This window comes from Engraulis encrasicolus, chromosome 24, assembly GCF_034702125.1.
Source record: "Engraulis encrasicolus isolate BLACKSEA-1 chromosome 24, IST_EnEncr_1.0, whole genome shotgun sequence".
Lineage (NCBI taxonomy): Eukaryota > Metazoa > Chordata > Actinopteri > Clupeiformes > Engraulidae > Engraulis > Engraulis encrasicolus.
Genome location: NC_085880.1, coordinates 42,116,885 through 42,139,086, shown reverse-complemented (window position 1 = coordinate 42,139,086; position 22,202 = coordinate 42,116,885). Strand labels below are relative to the sequence as shown.

Sequence of the window (22,202 nt, the reverse complement as noted above, 5' to 3'; positions counted from 1 at the left end):
AAAAATCTCACACAGTGTCCCTTTAAGATCCTTTTTTGCAATCTAGAACTTAGCTGTGAAGCATTTCTGGAAAGTGTAGTTGCTATGCTATGCTAACTTTGTTGCTTCCAATGCAATTTCCCATTGGCAACTACCGAATTTGCGTTACGCTTTCCAGAAATGCACCCCTGAACTGTCTGGTCATCTCAAAAACACGACATCCCCTGCATACTCAAGCACGTTCTGTGATCTGTGTACTTGGCTGAAACATACAAAACAGAGTGTTAGGGGGTTTTTGGTTTGTTTTAATGGAATCTCAGTTCTGTGAACACTAGGAACTCAGGTTTACTTCGCCTGACAGAAAATGACTTATGACCTATGAAAATGGTTTAAACACAGACCCCAAAAGTCAAACATTTTTGCATTTTGAGAAGTGGGATCATGAAAGTATAAGGGTGAGCGACTGTAGTGCATTTGGCATCTGCAGGTAACCATAATCAGAAGGCCAATAGTTCAGTCCTTGTAAACCTTACATATAGGAAACATAAATGTCAACAACCACTGGCAGTGATCTCTACTGTACAGATATACAACTTTAAAATCAATTGTACACAAAGTATAATGTAAAAGAGACAATACTCCTCAAACACACACACACACACAGACCGTGTATTCTGAATCTGCCAACACTATCCTGCTCAACAAATAAAAGGAACACTGCAATAAGGGTATAAGATAAGCATAATGGAATACCCTTGATATTTAATGTTCCATTTTAAAATGTAGGCTATGCATCACGTGGAATGTGATTTGATTTCACAGGAGCTTGATTGACTTGGCGTGATGTGCCTATTGTGTTGATTTGGCAGTCCCTCTGTGTTTTGAGCATGTAGTATACAGTAGGTGAGAAAGGACACTGGTGGTCTAATTGGAGTTGACGTCCGTGGTGTCCCCCTTCTCCACAGTCTCCTCCGTGATCTCCTGGAAGGCTTCTCTCTGTGTGGCGGCCGCCTTGCTAGACTTGGCCTGGCCCTGTCCGTCCTCCTCCTTCTCCCTCCTGGAGTTCCGGGAGGAGCCGCTGCTGTGGGGGCGCGGGGAGGGGGAGTGGTAGCCGAAGTTCAATAGGCTGCTGGGGGCTCCTTGGTTGGGGACCAGGTAGCTCAGGCCAGTGCCGAAGTGGCTCTCCTCGCCCTCCAGCAGTTTCCTTTTGGTTTGAGGGGAAGGAACATAACGTACCAGGCATTATAAATGGTGTTTCAAGACCAATTTGATTTCCTTTATCATGTCTATTTAAAGTGATACTGTCCCATTTTTGGAAACCAGCTTATTTTACACCTGCCTTTGAGTTAAATAATAGGGTTTTACCGTTCTCCTGTACTTCCAACAGTTTTCTAGGTATGGCAGTGCACATTTTACCTCCAAGCTAAGAGTTATCATTGAGTCCTATGAGACCAGTTAGCCGCGAGCTGGTCTCATAGGACTCAATGTTAACTGCTAGCATGGAGGTATATTTTGTCATACCCAGAGAATGCTTGAAAGTAGAGGAGAACGGTAAAACCCTATTATTTAAGTCAAGGGGAGGTGTAAAATGAGCTTATTTCCAAAAATGGGACAGTATCACTTTAAGTCAATATGCATAATAAAGAAAAAGTAGGCCTACTTTTATATTCTTATTTAACTGGTTGTTTTACAGCAGGGGTGGGGAATCTAAGTCTTGAGGGCCGTTTACGGTTTGTTTTGAAGGTGGCTGCCTGCCTACCTTCAATATAGGCCTAAAGTGCAGGGGGAAATCATGGTTTGTGTCCATAGTATCTAGTGTGGCCATTGGAGGACTGTTATGGCCCTTGGATGATTTGGAAGTGGCCCCTCAAAAGGTTCCCCACCCCTGTTTTACAGGCTTTAAGCAACACGGTAGCCAATTTTGTTTCCTTTTTAAGAAAATATTTAAAAATCCATAGGCCTACACTTACATTGGCCAGGAAGGATTGATGAAAATGTAGATACACAAAGCACTTATTTTGATGATTGAAGACTGAATATTGAAACATAGAGATGGATACCTGTATGCTGCGATTTCAATATCCAAGGCCATTTTTACATTCAGCAGGTCCTGGTATTCCCTCAGGTGACGCGCCATCTCGCTCTTCGTTCCTCTAAGCTCATTTTCAAGCTGCCCAATCGTTTCCTGTTGAGAACAAAGACGTTCAGAATCACATCACGTTGAAAAACTGTTAATCGAATCTTTCTACCACCAACTTTCAGAACGTATGTTTTGCACTGGCACTGCCAGTAGACAGCGGGTCTTAACACAGGCTTACATAGGTTTGTTGTTTTGAAATTCGGATATCTCTAAGCATGCTTTCGAGTAGCATGCGTGTTAATCAGATTAAATGGTGGAACATAATACCCAGTCTTCGAGGAGGTAGAACATTCACCCACCAGTTCATGTTGGACATTCTGTGCACAATTTATCAATAGCTATGATGACAATGAATACGTGTAAGTAAGACTCTGTAAGATACACGTTTATATGAGTACAGTGCCCTAGCAGAGAAACCACGACCTTGTTAATGGTCTTTACGCAATCCTCTTTCATCAAGTAGCCTAGTCGCGTGGGTGGAATGCCGCTCCAGGTTGCGCGTTCAGATTTCAGCACCATGGACAGCGAGATGTTATTTTTGCGTGTTTTTCTTAAAATTGCCTTTTATACTAGGGTTTGCATCTGTAAGCATTTCCGTAACATAATGCCTCTTAAACTAATGAACTTATATCACATTACATCAAAAACACATTTTCACTGAGGCTGTTTTCTATGGGGTCGTTCAAAGTTCACGCACCTGGTATCCGGCGAGGTCGATATTATGCGAGTCTTCCATCTCACGAATCTGACGTTCCAATGATTCGTTGGTCCCCCTCAGTGTTTCTATTTCAATAGTCTTACTCTGTACCTGTCGTCTGTAATCGCTTATCTCCTCTCTGTTGGCGCGTATAGCCTCGTTGGTCCTCGCGGCCTGCTCATTCAAATTGGCAAACTTGTTCTTATACCATTCTTCGGCGGACTGGAGGTTCTTTGACGCCATGGACTCATACTGGCTTCGTATCTCTTTCAAAGCAGAACTCAGATCGGGCTTTGACATGTCCATCTCGACGGAGACTTGGGCAGCGCTCATCATGCCCGTCAACTCTGACACCTCCTCGTCGTGAACCTTCTTCAGAAAGTTGATCTCGTCCAAAAGAGTTTCCACTTTCCTCTCCAAATCCAGGCGCACCAAAGTTGCGTCGTCTACGTCTTTTCTGTACACTTTCAGCGCATGCTCTGCCTCCTCTCTCGCCCTGATCTCGTCCTCATACTTGGCTCTGAGTTTTTGCAAGTCGTCCTCGATGTTGTCCCGTTCTATCAGGATATGAGACTTCTCGGTGTTCAACTCGTCTATCTGGCTGCGTAAATCTCGCATCTCCTGCTGGTAGAGCTCCCCGAGGCGCGACGGCTCGTGGTGCCTCTGGCGCAAACCCACCAACTCCGTCTCCAGCACCTTGTTCTGCTGCTCCAAGGTGCGAACCTTCTCGATGAACATCGCGAAGCGGTCGTTGAGACCCTGCAGCTGTTCCTTTTCATTTGTTCGTATGATCTTCAACTCGCTCGTGATGACTGAGGTCTGAGTTACATCCATGCTGTCGCTGGGCACCGGCGAGTAAGAAGAGGAGCGTCCCGACCTTCTGTAACCCAGCGAGGACGCACGCGAGACGGCCTGCGACCTGAAGCCGCTGGAAGACATGGAATTTCTGGAGGTCGCAGCTGAAAAACGAGGCGCTTCTCCGAACATTTTTCTGTATGATGATGAAGGAGAGTAGTGGTCCGAGCCGTAATTCATGTTTGCGTGAAGTGCAGGAGCAGTTGGTATTAGTACCAGCAGCGTTTATATAGCCCAAGGTGTTGGACTGTGCCACCAATAATCCCACTGGTGGGCTATAGGCTATAGCTTCTTTTATATATCAGTAGAAGAAATATAACAGAAATATCAATTTACCCACGTACTCTGATTTTAATTTACACCATGACAGTAAGATGCCATTAGGCCTATATGGCTGGTATGTATGGCTTTCTTTTAGAATTGTAGGATTTGTAACCAGATAATCCCAGATGGAATGATCCATTGAGATGGGACAGCCTGCCTGTTTGCCTGAAAAGACTCCTGTGAAGGCAACTGAAAGTAAAATGGATATATATATTAAAATAATAACAATGCATATCCTCGCTGAAAGACTGACAAAATAAATATGCAAAGGCAGCCTATATAGTCTATTTCGATCTATTGTGATATTTTTTTGGTTTATTTAGCCAATTGATTTAATGTGATGTTCCACAATACTTGAAATTCAGGCACATTGTGGACATGATTGTCTATGCATCACAATTTATGGGATATGTTCTAAAAAGTTAAAAACCGAATAAAGCAAACATGCAATATTAAATCAGAGACACTGGATGATAATAGTCCTAGAATCTCTGATTTAATAGTAGGCACAGTGGCCTCCACATTGGTTCTTTAACGTGGCAATTAAGAGAATTGAATGATATAAAATATAATTCATTCTGAAAACTGGATTGAAAATCGTCTAAATTATGTTTAATGGCAACACAACTTTTTCCTCCTTGATGCCACAGGCAAGCAGGCCATAATGCCTCTATTTTAGTGGTGACTGTTCATTAACACCAGATGGCGCCGTTTACCAAAATAAAGATGACTTGGGCACAGGCTCAAGTAGCCTATTATGATATCCAGTCTCTATGACTTGGGTGTTGGAGAAAAATGCCACCAATACAAATGGGACTTCCATCTTTATAATACATCTGAATATAGTTTTGCTTATGTTTTCAGTGCATCTTCATCACCATTCAAAACCATGACTAAATTAAATATTTGAATATTTGATGGGTTTATAGAGTAGAAGACAGACACCAAGGTTACAGAATGCATTTCAAGTGGATTTCTTTCTTTTGATTGGACCGTCGTTATCTAAAACAATAACCTAAACAAAACAACGCAAAGAAACTGAAAACTTGATGCGCCTTGCTGTAGCTGCGACTGAAGCATTCCTCCACAGTTGCTGCACGAGTGCGCATGCGGCTGTTTGGTGCCGCAGTTGTTACTTCCTCGGAGGTGAGTAGCAAGCGTGATACACAGACAGTGCTCAACCAAAAAAGATGTTTGAAAATTGAGGTGTGTCGGTGGTACTTAGCCGTACACGGCAATGCACACGTTTACACTGGTGTGTCAGAAGGAGTATGGTTTACATTGTATTAAAATGTTTGAAGTCACCACCACCAATGTACTTTGCAGTCTGCAATGACACGGAACTGTCTGTACCACCGTAGCTAACTTAGCCACTATCTTAGCTTTGTTGGCTGATTGCTAGCAGTATCGTATGAGTTGAAAGAGTATGTCGTTGTTGCTAGCCTGTTAACTTCCTGCTTTATTTCAGCCGAGGGTAGAGCTGTCTCGTAAAGCTGGCTATGCCAAAACATTCAGTGTTATGTAAGGCGTGGGTTTTGGCGGACATGTAGTGAAAGATTTCTTTCTTTTTTTTTTTAAATATACTTTTGCCAGTGTGAAAACAAAAACTCTACTCAAGCCATCAGATAGATATCAAATCTGTCATGCACTCCATCACTCTCAGTGATTCATGTTTTTGTTAGGTTAGAGCAAGTTGTGCCTCCATTTCAATTTGTGCAATGACAGTAAATTGACTTTCACTTAAATTATTTTATTAAATGACTTGTGGAAGTAGTACCTAACTTTCATCAAATTATTAAATTGTTTGAGTTGACCAAGTGGTTCAACGTAGCAGAACCTCCTCTGGGGAGCTACTAGTTCTAGTTCTAAAGCCTTTGCAAACTTATCTCGTCAATGTCTGGTGCACTCTTTCATGTGTCATGTTCCTTGAATATGTTATATTAAAAGAACCAGTGGTAATATGATGAAGTAGTTGACTGTAAAGTTAAGCCAGTGTCTTGAAATGCAATAGGTGGGTGTGTATACCAGAGGTTGGTTCATAGAATAACACTGGTCCATGTTTGTCACAGCCAGTGTACTACTTTCACTAGATGAAAAGAGGGATTTGTGGCTGTGCGTGGCCTCTTTGCATGTCCATATGTAAGCCCTACAGCAGTAAAGCCAGGCAGATAAACTAACAAGTACAATTACCTGTTTGCATAACTCAAGTTATTAGGCAATAATTAAATTCAGTCGGACGCAGACTCCAAAACTAATAGGAAGCCTATGGTAATAAAATATAATCACACTGATATTTTGATGCACGGTATCATGTTTCTCGTGTGCATGTCCCTTCTCTCAATGCATTGCGGCTCAAGGCGCTTGTGTAACTTCCGTTCTTACTCAATGCAGAGGGCAAGGAAGGCATGCAAAACGTGTGCTGACAGGAAACAAATCATTTTGCATTGATTGTTTTGAAGACAAGTCACAGCATATGTAAAGTAATAAAGTTAATCATGTTGTTGTGTTATGAATTTGTCACCAGCATATGCCAGAATTAAAATGTAAAAAATGTCTTGACCGGCAATAGCCTTTAAATGTAATTGTATACATATTGCATGTATTTATTATCCTGGTTTCATGCTCACTGAATTTTAGTAAGTGAAGAATTCTTGCACACCTCCTTTGTCAGGTGCATAGGAGTAGAACCCCTGGGTCACCAACGTTAAAGCAAAGTTAGCTCCCGCACACTGTTCACATTTCCATGGTTTACTGCGACGTTTCGGTCTACTGACCTTCTTCAAGCAATTCAAACTTGCTTTCTGAATTAAAATGTGCCCTTTTTTCTGGCCCAACAGCTACATAAGAGTTTTGTGAAGCCAGCCAACGATTCAAGATGACCACGTCGTGGAGTGACCGACTCCAGAACTATGCAGACGCTCCCGCCAACATGGACGGCATGTCCATGAAGAAGTACAGACGAGAAGCCCACCACAGGTACTAGCACCATGGCAAACTCCAACTCTGGTTGTCATTGTGACACAGCACACAAGTGAATATTGCACACTGCACGCAACGGAATTGCATTTATGCCTCACCTGTGCAAGGGGGCAGCCCTCAAAGGCGCCCCAAGGGAGCAGTGCGGCGGGACGGTACCATGCTCAGGGTACCTCAGTCATGGAAGAGGATGGGGGAGAGCACTGGTTAATTACTCCCCACCAACCTGGCATGTCGGGAGTCGAACTAGCAACCTTTGGGTTACAAGTCTGACACCCTAACCGTTTACCCATGACTGCCAGATCAGATGAGACCAATGATTTCCAGCCCAAAATAAATTTCTCGAAATCCACCTGGAAGCACTAAATATCCCGCCCAATTTGGACTGAATTCTATTGATTTCTATGGGCTTAAGTCTGCAGAAAAATCCGCCCAAGTGCCCTTTTTACCCACAGACGGTCATCCTAAGCAGTCCAATTGCGCGGGAAACCGCACAATCTGGCAATACTGATTAGCACCACGCAGTGAAGCCCACCTCTGAGCGATGGAGTAGCCTATGACTCCATGGGCCCCTGGGCCAGCCAACAAGACCCCCCCCCTCCATGGGTGTTGCTAGGTTACAAAAAAGATTCAAGGTTCTAGACCAGATGCCAGAGACTGTATGTTGTTGGGGGTTTGTTCCCTGAGAAATGTTGAAAATTACAGTGGTTGTGATTTTAATGCAATAGGTCAGAGAAAGGACATACAGAGGATTGGGGTTCTGGGTGCCCCCCTTGACTCTTGGGCCACTGGGCCTGTGCTCGGTAGGCCCGTGCTTTAATTTGTCCTTGCCTCCACTCGTAACCTAATTATTGTTATGATTGTTTGTAGTGTACTTGAATGAAGAGATGTTCTTCTTTTGCTATGCAGTGCAAAGCTTTGCTACAGAGTGCTATGCGGTTTAGTAGTGTCACAATGTCTTTTGAGGTTGAGATGCCGTGTAGACATAGAGAAAGGATAGATGGTGCTTTTGTAAAATTGTGCAACCAGCAAGTCACGTGGTAATGGTGAGGATCTCGTCATGCAAGTATTTCAGAGGATAAGAATGTGCTCATCCAAAACCATTTAAAATCTTTTTTTTTGTAAATGACTTTCGGCCTTTTGGGAAAGGTTTTAGTTTGCGTGTGGAAAAAATTAAAAGTGAACAGCAGTTTTGCCTCGGGACCCTCCTGTACTCCTTTGAGGTTTTGATGCCCTTTTCCCTTGAAGAGCATCTGCAGTACATTTGTTTGAGACCCAAGGCATCGATCTCCTATCTGTCTTCCTTCAAAGGTTTTAGTTTATTGAAAGTGACCTGTTGAACGTGAGCAGAAAAACGGGAGATGTGCTGAGATTTCCTTTATCTTGCCATTTTGTGGAGATGTTTTAGTAGCCTGTCTCACGTTAAACTTCGGCTTTTTTCGCACACCTCAACTGGCAGGTGCGTCGGAGATGGCACCATGGGTCACTCAGCAATAGTTTAAAGAAACTCCCGCACACTGACCATTTCGCTGTTCTTTCTTTAAAGGGACACTGTGTGAGATTTTTAGTTGTTTATTTCCAGAATTAATGCTGCCCATTCACTGATGTTACCTTTTTTATGAATACTTACCACCAGCATCAAATTCAAAAGTTTTCATTATGACTGGAAAAATTGCACTTTTCATACATAAAAAGGGGGATCTTCTCCATGGTCCGCCATTTTGAATTTCCTAAAATAGCTGTTTTTAGCTGCAAAAATGACTGTACTTGGACCATACTAGAAAATATTTGTTTAATACTTAGTAAACTTTCATGTAAAAATCGAATTTGCCAATAGGCAGCCCAATTTCAATAAGCAGCATAGTTGCAGTACCTTTTTTGACCATTTCCTGCACAGTGTCCCTTTAATAAACGACGTTTCGGTACTAGACTTTCATCAGGCAATCTGAAGGTCCGAAACGTCGTTTATTAAAGAAAGAACAGCGAAATGGTCAGTGTGCGGGAGTTTCTTTAAACTAAAAAGTAGCCTGTCTCACCCATCTCCCTGCTGTTGCAACACTCACATTTGATGCAGTCGGTATTACACAACATTTATGACTTCTGTAATAGACGTGCTTTTGATTTCAGAGATATAAGCTGTTGATAAAATATTATATGCCAAGTTTTGAACAGTGAGTAATTTACTGACCACCCAGGGCTCCAGTTGTAGGGGGATGAGGGGGGATGCCATCCCCCCCAACAATGAAAATGGTCTAAAATCATCCCCCTCAATGAAAATGGTCAAAAATCATCCCCCTCTAAAACAGGCCTCCCTTCTTCACATATTGTGGTAAATTTGCACTTTTAACAACTACATTTTCAACATTTTCTCGGGGGAGAAACCCCCGAACCCCCAGTAATCTGAATTAATCTCTGACCATCCCCCCTGCTTTGATTTTACAACATCTCAGATGCACGATGACTCTGTCGCATAAAAACCCTTTATTTGAGTCGATTGAGAATTAATTAGAGGTCCTAGATGTAAAAAAAATACATTTACACATCATTCCATTCATTTTGAATTTCAGTTTACACATTTGTCATTCACCAACAATTTATTTCCCAGTGGAAAATTATTATTATTTTGTTGCTGATTTTTTTTTTTAGCTGATTATTACAGGGTTTAAGTTAATGGACTCCTGCATTTTTCCAGACATCTCTCCCAAAAACTCGACTTGTTTGTTTGTTTCTGTGTGTGTGTGTGTGTGTGTGTCTCTCTATCTGTCTGTCTGTCTGTCTGTCTGTCTATTTGTCAGCAACATTGCACCAAAATACTACTGTACAAAGGGGATTTATTCAGCTACAGAGGGGATTTTTGCATATATTTTTGGCCTTTCCTGTTTGTCTTAACCCATTGTGTCCTGGAGACACTTATACGCTGCATTCAGTTTCTTGAGATTTGAGCTGTTTTATTAATGTGTGTAAGTTAGAGCTGAATGAACACATTCTAAGGCAAAACGAGGGTCCTAGATTTTAAATGTTACTCATTTCATATTTGTATGCGCTTCGGAGGCTGAGATATTTAGGATTTACAAGGCAGAGGGCACCCTTTCCCAAAAAAAAGGCTTAGGACAAAATGGGTTCATTATGATGGTGAAGTGAAAAGTCGGGCAAAGAAACCAGTTCGGGAGAGAGTTGGGGAAGAGTGAGGAAATGAACCAAGCCGGGTGCAGTGTGCCACAGCATTAACACTACACCAGCAGAGAAAACGGACAATGACTCTCAAGATGACCCCAAAATAGGGTCACCTACATACGTTTTTGGCCCATAACTCAATAGGCTAAAATGGGGTGGTACTGAATCTTTTTTGAAACCACTTGTTTGAATCTGAAAGTATTGATTTACAGAACTTGCTGTGCTGTGATACAACGTAACACTGATAAGGGAAATAATCATAAAAAAGTCAACAAGAGTCAAACAGGTTTTTGGCTGTGGGTATGTGTGTGTGTGCACGTGTGTAAGTGTGTGTGTGTTGATTGCCCCCCTCTGGTGTGACACGGTGCTGCTGTGTGCGTGGCGAGTGAGTCTTCCCCATGAGTGTGATCCATGGTAATGTTTAGCACATGTATTCCTTTATCACAAAGCTGTCCACGGGAACTGGCGCAGTGTCACCCTGCAATGAGGTACGATGACGTTTTGTTGTTAAACTGCAAGAATGATGTGAATGTTTGTTTGTTTGTTTGTTTGTTTATTTATTTTTTGTTTTTGGATTGTAATGGTTATTATTCATTTAGAACATCATCTCATTCTTCTGTAACAAATGAATAAAAACAAGCAAAAAAAAAAAAAATCCCCATCCATTCCCGGCTGTATGGCGTGGATGTGATGTGTGCAAATGCTTTGTAGACTTTCCCACCCTGACCTGGGCCCTATACTAAGAAGCTGGTTTAGGAGTGAACCAAGTTAAGTTAACCCATTTTAGCCTGGAGACACATATATGCTGCATTCAGGCTCTTGAGATTTTAGGGTGTTTTATTAAAAATGTGGGTGTGTTAGAGCTGAATGAGAACACTGTAATGCAACATGAATGTCCTAGCTTTTAAATGCAACTTATTTCATGTTTGTATGTGCTTTGGATGCTGCAATATTTAGGATTTAACAGGCCGAGGCCATCCTTTTCCAAAAGGGGCTCAGGCTAAAATGGGTTAAAAGGTAGGTAAATCATCTACCGTAATGGAAGAGACTGGAGTCCTATTTTTGTAAGGAAACTTAACCTGACGTTTTCTCCTGAACCAGCTCCTTAGTATAGGCCCCAGATGGAGTCAGCTCGTACTATGGGTAGTAATGTCCCTCTCATCCTCTTCCTCTGACTTCCTCCTTCCATCCTCTTTACCCACCCTAACGCATCACTCCTACAGCGTAACCGATTCATCCCAAATAAGTCAATAAAATTGCACCACATCTTAATGTCAACTAGGTTGGACAAAGTTACTCTTCTTGATGGGTTTTTTTAAAGAGAGGCATCACTTCTGTATGAATGTGCTTCACAAAAAATGAGTAAAAAGAAAGGAAAAAAGAAAAAAAAGAAATTGAATTAAACATTAAAACATTTAGATAAAATGTATGGTAAAATAAAAAAAGCGTCTGAGAACAGCTTCTTCTTAAGTCTAAATTTGAAGTTATCAATAGTGGCTGCATTTTCTAAAAATCATTTGGAAGCTGGTTTCAATGCTTTGCAGTGTAGAAGCTAAAGGCTTCCTCTCCACACTTTGTTTTGACTTTTGGAATTACCAGCAAATTCTTCTTGTTCAACTGGAGGAAATTGTGAAACATCAAATTGTTAATTTGGTCAATGCAATGATAGTGATTTAAGAGGGGTGTAGTCATTGGGGTACATGGATAAGTAGAGTTCCATATCATCCGCATAGCTATGGTAATTTATTTATTTAGAGTTATTTTTGATCATTTGTCCGACTGGCTACATATCCAGATTGAACAATAGTGGTCCCAGAATGGAGCCCTGGGGAACCCCACAGGACCCCATTGTAACCCAGTGCCCTACCGTTAAGCCACAGTAGGGCCGTAATGTAAACTTGACCTTGTCTTGAGCTTGATGGATGTTTCACTCCTCATCCAAGGATCTCCATGAGTCCTCTGGTCAACCAGAAGATATTCAATTGATTATAACTAAACTAACTTTTGGATAACTAATGACTGTGTGTTACTTTACTGTTTTGTATTTGGTAGCTAAACAGTCAAGGGGGGCTTTACGTGATGATGGGAAGATTTAGAGATATTGCCTTGTGCAATAAATAACAAACGGTAAAGGCATTGAAGTTTGAATTTCAGATGTGCTTAGCCATACGTGAGCCGGGTACACTAGATGAGCCCTTGGGTCAAAGATGTGCAAAATGAAATTGTCATTCAGTGTAACAGATACCTTCTGCTGACTGTTACTGTAAAAAAAAACATGGCTTTTTTTTTTTCAGTGAATTCATGAAAGCCTCGGCTGGCATCCATTCACTTGAAACAATTTAAAAATCATGTTTTTTTTTAGTTACAGTCAGCAGAAGGTATCCGTAACACTGAATGACAACTTCATTTAGCACGTCTTTGACCCCCTTGCATGTGGTCATTGTTGTGGTTGTGGTGTTTTGTGCCACTGCTGTGGTTTAGAAGTTGGGCAACACCGATTGGTCCTTCAGATTTTAAGGTTGTGCCTCATTTTAAAAAACTGACCTTTTAACAGCACATTTATTTTTATTTTCAGGATTTCATTCATTGTGACTGACTTCAAGGTGTTAATTCATCACCCTTTTGTTTTTTTCACACAGAGTCCTTTCTAACTTCCTTGGTTTGATTTGCCTTCAAATCAAGATTTTTTTCCCCCTCTCCATTTCCTGCAGTATGGATTTGTTTGTTTTTTTGTTGTTTTTTTACACTAAACGTTTCCTTTTTGCAGATCATAAATGTTGTGAAACTGTTGTGGATTGCTGCAGTATGAGGAAAAACTTGAAAGGTTTCATGCCTTTTAACATTGGAAGTCCTTGAAGGACTCAACACTGGATGAGTCAATATTTCATGTTGTTGGCCTTGACCAAAAGTCAACACAAACCGAAACGTTGCTCGGCCCTCATATGGTCAAACCACAGAGGACCTTCATGTTTCCCATTCATAATTTTATTCTCAAGAAGAGAGCGTACGTAAGTCCTCTGTACTGGCTTGAATTTCCTCCTTGTAAGTTGCTTTGGTCAACGGTGTCTGCTAAATGTAATGTAATAATGTAAATCTTTTTTAAAAAAATGAAAATCATTGGAAATTGCAATAATTCTGAATATGAAATAACTCTGTGAACTGGAAACGGTGTTTACTTGGGCACTCTTCTCCAATATTATTCAAAGGGATGTGTTGATCAGTCAAGGACAAGATCAAAGAATAGTGAAATATTGTCAAATCCAGTATACATTCCCGGGCTGTGTTTCTAAATGTTTAACAATTATTTTGATTTGTGTTTGTGGGGTGAACCTTTGAACTGGAGTCTACACTGTTTGTGTAGACTTTTGATTAGTCTCTAAAATGTTTACTAACCCTGGGTGTTATTGTCTACCTTCTCAGGGTGTTTGTAAACAGAAGTCTGGCGATGGAGAAGATCAAATGCTTTGGATTTGACATGGACTACACATTAGCAGGTAAGAGTCACTCATAGGAGTAAACAAGGTTGGATATATGGGTGGTTCTTTTGGGGCAGCATAATCCAAAAGCACTCAGGTGATTGCTAGATTGAAAAGGAAATTGTTTTAATTGTGAATTTAAATTCAGTCTTCAATTTTTTTTATTTTAATTTTGGCCAACACAGTTTGAAGGTTAGGGAACTTTTTCTAAAAATCGGGTGTAATTGTTGATTAGTGTGGTTCAGTATTATTGGGTGTAATAGAGTTCTTCAGTAACGCGGAAGCATGTAGTAGATTGTAGTCTTTCATGTTAGCATTTAAGGACTTCCTGGTTCGTATCGGCTTCCGGCCTCCATTGGGAATGAATAGGGGTAAATTTCAAATAAGCTCAGAGTGCAAGCACGCGCTTAGCGAACCCCCGCAAACTGTCGAGGGTGTTAAAAATAGGCTGTAGGTATGACATGGTTGATCATTTTGTGTCAAACTTCGACATAAATACGATGTTGCGTCCATATGCTAAACCCGGAAGCTTTTGGCGACTACAGAAGCGGCGCCTGTATCTAACGGCATGTACGTGCGGAAGGTTGTACCCATGGCAACCAAAGGAAAGTATGTAGTTCGGAAGTTTTAATGATCAGAAAGGGGTTAGCAATATTGAATTATAATCGTCATGATTTAACATGTGAATACACCAACATGATGATACGATCCGTTCCACTAATGAGAAAGGGATGCGGGGACACGCTAATGTTCGTTGTTGCCGTGCAACTTATATTTTTGCCAAACCTGAATCTCTATGGCGTTTTGCAATGTAAAAAATCGCCATCGAACCGGAAGTCCAAACGCTGCATACAAGTTGACGTCAACGCTGAAGAGCTCTATTGTGGATGAGTGTGGTTCAGTATAGACAGAAGCTCAGCAAATGGAAGATAGGAGTGAAATATCTGTAAATAGCGTAGCTCTCCCTGAAAGTGTGTCAAGCTCATGTGGGACATGTGAGATTGGTTAGGTCCTCTGGGAAGAGGTGAATCTCTCAGCGGCACTGCAGCCCCCATCTAACACACACACACACACACACACACACACACACACACACACACACACACACACACACACACACACACACACACACACACACACACACACTTCTGTAAGGACTCTTCTCCGTGATCTCAGCTCACAGGCCAATGGCGGAACTTAAGTGGTGTCTTCTTCCATCTGTTTGTCAGACTGAAGCCATAAACAAGTGGTAATGTTTACAGGAAGGCACTGTAATTTCACCCCTGTTGCTGTGTACACAACTGAGGCCTATTCCTTTCCGTGGACCCTCAGTCATGTCTGACACGTTACCAGCCAGGCGATAGCTTAGGCCTGGGGTTCCCAAACTTTACCATGGCAAGGCTCCCCATATGCAGATATATTTCAGCCAAGACCCACCTTACATGGGTCGTGCCACACATTTTTTTGTGCATAGTTACTCTTTCACAACCATTACTGTAGTTCTGTTAGTCAGTGTATGCCGGTTCAGAGATGCAATGTAATGCAGTTAACTAATGGTTATATCGTTAAGTGTATTTTTTGGTTTATTTTAGTGTACATTAGTTATTTAATTCATTGAAAGATCAGATATTTAATTCATATTTTAGTGTACATTAGTTATTTAATTAATTGAAAGATTGAATTAGTTATGCCATGCTTCTGCCAACCTGACACCCCCCAGCACCTCCCCTAGCACGTCCTTGTGGACCCCCCAGGGGTGCCCGCCCCCCACTTTGAAACTGCTGGTTTAGGCGATTCGCCGTTAGCTCTAAAAGAAGCTGGTCATGACCTACTTTCATCACTCGTAAATTATTTTACAAAGCTGTTGAGTAAGAGAAGTAGTGAGCAATGATTCCATTGACGATTTAGACCTCTGTAAACTTACCTTGTGAATTTATGGCAAAAACTGCTGCACGACGAGTCTGTGATGCGTTGCAGTGGGCATTTGCGCAGCCAAGTTGTAGGGCAGAATATGTTTCTGACTCTCATCTTATGGATATCAGAGAGTAATGACAAAGTGTGCACAAGTGTATGGAAAGATTAAATAACTGTGCACTCAGTCTTCATCTTTAGGGTGGTGTAAGGGCCAATTTCCTGACTAACTTCCCTTGGCCACATGAGACGGAGTGCGGTGGTTTCAGACGCATATTCGTGATAAAGCACGCATGGAGAGAATGACATAAAAAAAAAATGGTTCCATTTATTGTCCACAGTCCAGCTGACATTCCTTTTCCATTTCCAGTAAGTAAATGAACTAAGAATTAATCTGTAAAAACTCAGGAAACGCTATGCGGTCAAAAAACTGTCCCTTACCCACGCTCTGTCTGCCAGGCACCTGTGAGTGTACCAATTTACTGTATTACAAATCTGAATGGTGCCACCAACGCGCGTTGGAGAGATGGGTTCACAGTGCCATTCCAAATCACATCACAGGTGCGTTGGCAAGACGGAGTGTGTTCAGGTCCAGGTAAGTATACATAAGCAAGATCTAAGCATGAAAACACAAGAGGTAAGTCTAAACATGAAAAGGTAAGTATATAAAACATTAACAGATAGCAGGTAAGTATTTATATAGCTAGCATAAAAGTGTTTCATTTATAGGTCACCAGCAACTTAAAGCAACTTGATACACATCACAAACATGGCTCCAACAGGTGGGGAGATGAGAGTGAGATTGTGAAGACGGGCTCATTTTGTAAATTACAAAATGCACTGTACTAGAGAGTAGAGTGTCATTTAAAGGGACACTGTGTGAGATTTTTAGTTGTTTATTTCCAGAATTCAAATTCCAAAAATGACAGTACTTGGACCATACTAGAAAATATTTGTTTATTACTTAGTAAACTTTCATGTAAAGATCAAATTTGGCGATAGCCATCCCAGTTTCAATGAGCAGCATAGTTGCAGTACCTTTTTTGGACCATTTCCTGCACAGTGTCCCTTTAAAGAGATAGATTTTAATATAGATCACAGATCAGTGCAAATAAAGCTCATAATTGCATCGTCAGTTAAAGCACTTAAACATCAACCACATGAGAACAGTGAGACACTGGTCTGATTTTCATCGAGATGCTTTTTAAAGAGTACTGAGTTGTCCTAAAATTGTTCCAGCTGGTGTATACGTATTTGTGTGCCAAGGTAGCTGGAGGCGGGCCTACGTATAGTCCATTCGGGTTTGTTGTGTGGCAGGCAGTGTACCAGAACCCACCCATGTAGTGGCCCGCACAGTTTTTGTCCCAGACGTCCTGGTCCTTGTCAAAGGTTGAGAACTTGGCCCCACTGTGTTTCCCTCCACAAAGCTGCCCAGTTCGAGGGCATAGCCGGCCTCCTCACCGCCCAGCGAGAAGCCTGCGTAGTGGGCATGAGCGCGCTTGCCCTCCCAGTCTTCCATGTCCACACGGAGCTCGTTCTGCGCACGCCGCGTCAGCAGCAGCAGGTTGTCCAGGCCCAGCCACAGCTCACCCTCGACGCTGCCGAAGCCGGCCCGGTAGGCGTCATACGGCCGCAGGAAGCTGACGGAGCCGTCCTGACGGCGCTGGAAGACGGTCCAGCCCCCACCGCCACTCTCCATGTCGCAGTAGACGCGCAGCGGGGCGAGTGGGCCCGCCGGGTAGATGGCGTAGACGCCGCTGGGGTTGCTGTTGTTGCGGCTTTGAATGGCGCCACAGTCTAACGGCAGGAAGTGGTCAGCACGGGCCAGCACTGGCAGCAGTAGCAGCTGGGCAGACATGTTTTCAAGCAGGGTGCTAATGTGGAAGTGTGAAGAGCTTGAGCCTTGTTTGGGAGTATTTATGAGGGGTTTCGCACAGGTAGCCCAAAGGGATATCCCAAAGTTGTGTAATGTCAACATTGGCAAGTTGGCGGAGATGGATTGGACAGCTGTTGCACAACAATTGCACAACATCCTTTATTTTACTAAACATTAACTGGTATCGATTTGAATTAATCCCCTATGTTGAATATGTTCTTGACTGTCATCTTGTGGACGTCAGAGAGTAATGACAGAGTGAGCACAAGTGTATGGAAAAAATAAGATTAAATAGTATGTTTAGTTGTCATCTGGGAGGTGAGAGAATGAGATTGTGAAGACGGGCATGGTTGAGGGATAAGAACGATGTGCTGAACCTTGTACACTGAGATGGAGCATTATCTAACATGGAAATGAAAAGTTGTTCTTCAAGGTGTTTGATTTCCTGTTGAACCAGAACCTGAAATCCACCTCCAAGAATTTCACATAATTTTCAGAATTCAGCTTCACCCATTTTCTTGCCAAAAAAGGGTCCAACTAAGACACTAGGAACAATAATTTCCATCCATATTATCATCAGCAACTCCACCACCACCCTGCTGGCATTTGACACATGTGACAACAAAGAGGGGGTGAAAATGAAGTAAGAAAATTATGTGAATGTTTTAGAAGTGGACTTCAGGGTGTGGTTCAACAGGAAATCAAACACAGGGAAGAACAACTTAATTTTCATGTTAGATAAAGCTCCATCTCACTGTACAAGGTTCAGCACATCCTTCTCACCCCCCCCCCCCCCCAAACGCTTCAAGAGAAAGTGATTCATGGATTGACTATCTCAGTCTCTTGACCTTATCCACACTGAAAACCTCTTGTAGCTGTGCTCAATCAGTGGCTCTATGCAGATATAAAGCAATAGCAAAGCAAGGGGAAGTTGGAAATTTGTACTCAGTAAGTTATGTCTGATTTAGAGTTCTGCAAAGGGACAATAAACACGGTTTTATATTCAATACCAGTAAAGGTTTTGGCGTCAATGGGAGGGTACCAAGGAAGATGGCTATGTTATGGGCTCATATTAAAGGGTAAACATCGAAGGAATACTAGACTTACATATTTTTATTGAATTACCTCTAAATGTATTGATAAATAGTTAAAAACTTACAAATTGGCAAACTTGCATAATATCCTTTTCCTTATCTTTATCCACACAATTTGGTAAGTAATTATACGATCATGTTTTGGATTTCACCATAAAATGTAGAAAGCAACAACACCAATACTTTTCCAGTTATTGCCAAAAAACATGCCAAAGCATTAGCTGACTGTATGTGTAGAATGATTTTAATACAGACCACATCAGTGCAAATAAAGATTATCATTGCATAGTCATTTAAATCACTTAAACATCAACCACATGAGAACAGTGAGACACTGGTCTGATTTTCATTGAGATGCTTTTTAAAGAGAACTGATTTGTCTTCCAAGCGCCCCAGCTGCTGTACACTGATCTGTGTGCTAAGGTTGCTGGAGGCGGACCTACGTATAGTCCATTTGGGTTTGTTGAGTGGCAGGCAGTGTACCAGAACCCACCCAAGTACTGGCCCGCACAGTTTTTGTCCCAGACGTCCTGGTCCTTGTCAAAGGTTGAGAACTTGGCCCCGTTGTGATTCTTCAAGGAGTCCCCGGCATCTCCCTCCACAAAGCTGCCCAGTTCGAGGGCATAGCCGGCCTCCTCACTGCCCAGCGAGAATCCTGCGTAGTGGGCGTGAGCGCGATTGCCCTCCCAGTCCTCCATGTCCACGCGGAGCTCGTTCTGCGCACGCCGCGTCAGCAGCAGCAGGTTGTCCAGGCCCAGCCACAGCTCACCCTCGACGCTGCCGAAGCCGGCCCGGTAGGCGTCATACGGCCGCAGGAAGCTGACGGAGCCGTCCAGACGGCGCTGGAAGACGGTCCAGCCCCCACCGCCACTCTCCATGTCGCAGTAGACGCGCAGCGGGGCGAGCGGGCCCACCGGGTAGATGGCGTAGACACCGCTGGGGTTGCTGTTGTTCCGGCTTTGTATGGCGGCACAGTCCAACGGCAGGAAGTGGTCGGCATGGGCCGTCAAGGCCAGCACTGGCAGCAGCAGCAGCAGTAGCAGCTGGGCAGACATGCTTTCAAGCAGGGTGCTGATGTGGATGTGTGGAGAGCTTGGGCCTTGTTTGGGAGTATTTATGAGGGGTTTCGCACAGATCTGCCCAACTAAGAACATCCCAAAGTTGTGTAATTTAATTTCAAAATCGGCAAATGGGCGGCAGTGTATTGCACAACTGAGGGGATTCCGTCCTGCGCTGCATTTTTCTTTGCCTGTAGCAATTATGTAGTATTTTATACCGCTGATTCTTGAAAGTTTGGCATAAACATGTCCCAGCTATTAACGTGCTAAATCTGTTCAAAATCAATTACATTTTCATGAACAAAATAAATCTAGGTAATGATCAAGGGTCTTTTACACGCATGTACAGTTGTTTGAAAGATTTAAGTGCCCACACCCTGTAAAACCTGCTGTCCTATAAGGACAGATATCATCATTTGATTTGCCTAAGAATAAAAAAAGTCAAGGAATTGAATAATATCACCGATGCGGAAGAACATATTGAAGTTGTTCTACAAAACTGCAAATAGTGAGTTTAAAACAGTATTCAGCATTATTTTCTGATTGCTCAAAATGTGTCCCACACATTTGTCACCACCGTCAGCTATTTTTTAAAAGATAATAAATTCAGGCATGTACAAGGTTGTTGTCATTGCTGTGGACCCCTTTTCAATCATTTAGCTTATTTCTCTGGACACTGCTCCCATAACCAACACAGTCACTGTTGTATAATAGTATTATATTAGATAAACATGCCTAATATGTGTTGCCAAAATGGCTAATGTGTGAACAAACTATGCATATTGTGTAAAAGAGTAGTTTGTGCTTGCTAATGAAGCACTGTAAGACATATTGGCAATCATTGTGATCCAAACTCTTGCCTCCACTGAGGCACATTCGGAGACTTTTTTTTAAAAAAAGGCTGTTGTTAGAGATTACTTTTTCCAGATGTTTTGACAGGAAATCTCACAGAATCTTCTTTCTTTCTATTTTGTCTTTGTCTCTCCACTAGTCTACAAGTCTCCGGAGTACGAGTCCCTGGGCTTTGACCTGACGGTGGAGCGGCTGGTCTCCATCGGTTACCCCCAGGAGCTGCTCAACTTTGTCTATGATCCAGCATTCCCCACAAGGTACATTAGATCTAGCCTCGTGCACCATCCTACGCACTTCCACCAAGAGACTTGGCTCCGCACTACGTCTGGGAACTGTTTTCTGTGGAGCGATGTTGAGCGGTAGAATTTGGCCGGTGTTCTGACAAACGGTCCTACATTGTAATTTTATCCTACGGTAGGATGTTCTGTCAGACATATCTGTTAAACGGTCCTACATCGACAAAGATAGACGTCAGACATGTTTGTTCAACAACTTATCCTGATTCTTCCAAAACTGTCCTTCCCGCTTCCTGCAATCAAACAACCTCCAGACCATGAATACGAAATGAAATGGTAGTATTATGGGATGGTCAGGACCAGGCTACATTAGAGCTGGTCAGAGGTGGCCAAAGTAAACGTAAATGCATGGTGTGCAACACTATCACTTGATATTACATAGCTGTTACACCATTTACTTCATTGTACTTAATGAGATAGATAGACTGACTGTGTTGTTACTGAAAAACACAAATAACCTAACAAGGACCCACCACCACAAGCTTGATCTGACCAGTGCAGAGTCTGCTGATCGAAAGACTAGTACACAGGTCCACTAGTTACTCAGATAAGTTACCTGTGTTGGAAGGAAAGTGTGAAAGTTGGAAGTCTTTTTTGTTTTTGTTTTTTTAAAATCTTTTTACTTTTGACGCTGAAGCTTGTCCAGACCTGCACTCTTCTTTGCACACAGTTTCTCCGAACTCGCATCTAAACTAAAAAAAATGGGAAAAAAAAAACTTTTTTTAAAATGAATTTCTGGATTGAAATGCGTAACTCTCATGACTCCTTAATTAATCCTTAATTCAATCAATAAAGTTACTCTACTCTAATCTACTCTACTCGTATTTTTTAATGTATGTAATATTAAATAGTAAATACTTTTTGGTGATACATTTTGGTCAACTATACTATTGAGTGTGCTGGCCAGGGCTCTAAATTAACGCACGCCAACACGCCAAATGCGGGTGAAAAATCATTTTGGCTGGTAGAAAAAATCATCCACTAGCCAAATTGGCCGGTGGCGCGCGCCCGACTGAACGTTAAACAGCTGCCCGCACAGATCTGTAGCTGCCGTCTGATGAACGTTAAAACGTCGCCTACATTACCCATGAACATTAGTCCTACCGTCATGATGTAGCCCACACCCATTGGCTGACCGTTAATCACAATAAGGCAGCCTCACATCCATTGGCTGCGTGTTTGATACCCGCGCGCCGCTCGAACTAGTGTTAATAAAATATGTTCAATGAGCGGACTAGCGCCGATTACTTTGGTTTTGTAGGTTTGTTAGATGAAAAATAATGTGGCAGTGGTTAAAGCACGGTTATGTGTCGATGAATGCAAGTAATAGCAGCGTAAGTTGTGACGGTGAAATAGAGTATTGGTGGAGCGAAAACGGCGTGAGCGAGTGAAGGGACAGGACAGCTGTCTGTCAAAATAGTGTCGTTGCCGTCAGAAGCCGTCTGATATTTGCGAGGTCCTCGCAACTACAAACGATGGAGTTGTCGTTTCCTA

General features: G+C 42.4%; 3 protein-coding genes and 1 pseudogene across 4 annotated transcripts in view; 1 reads left to right on the top strand and 3 right to left on the bottom strand.

The window, feature by feature from the left end:
- Positions 1-874: 874 nt before the first annotated feature.
- On the bottom strand, positions 875-3,851 carry inaa (internexin neuronal intermediate filament protein, alpha a). Its single transcript, XM_063191365.1, has 3 exons — positions 2,817-3,851; positions 2,040-2,164; positions 875-1,183 (listed from the first exon to the last, which is right to left on the bottom strand). The coding sequence occupies exons 1-3, from the start codon at positions 3,849-3,851 to the stop codon at positions 904-906; spliced, it is 1,440 nt and encodes a 479-aa protein (XP_063047435.1). The 3' UTR covers positions 875-903.
- Positions 3,852-5,101: 1,250 nt separating this feature from the next.
- The window catches only part of nt5c2a (5'-nucleotidase, cytosolic IIa), a 36,213-nt gene continuing 19,112 nt past the window's right edge, over positions 5,102-22,202 (top strand). The window contains exons 1-4 of one of the 2 annotated variants that reach the window (XM_063191364.1): positions 5,102-5,141; positions 6,833-6,971; positions 13,566-13,639; positions 20,552-20,669. In XM_063191364.1, the coding sequence (XP_063047434.1) occupies positions 6,871-6,971; positions 13,566-13,639; positions 20,552-20,669 (293 nt within the window). In that variant the 5' untranslated portion in view covers positions 5,102-5,141; positions 6,833-6,870. Of the gene's footprint in view, positions 5,142-5,210; positions 5,341-6,832; positions 6,972-13,565; positions 13,640-20,551; positions 20,670-22,202 lie in introns of those variants that run through there. The other variant, XM_063191363.1, reaches the window with a different exon arrangement.
- Positions 16,610-17,390, bottom strand: LOC134441633 (microfibril-associated glycoprotein 4-like; annotated as a pseudogene).
- LOC134441632 (microfibril-associated glycoprotein 4-like) lies at positions 18,266-19,656 on the bottom strand. The gene has a single exon (XM_063192023.1). The coding sequence runs from the start codon at positions 19,654-19,656 to the stop codon at positions 18,805-18,807; it is 852 nt and encodes a 283-aa protein (XP_063048093.1). The 3' UTR covers positions 18,266-18,804.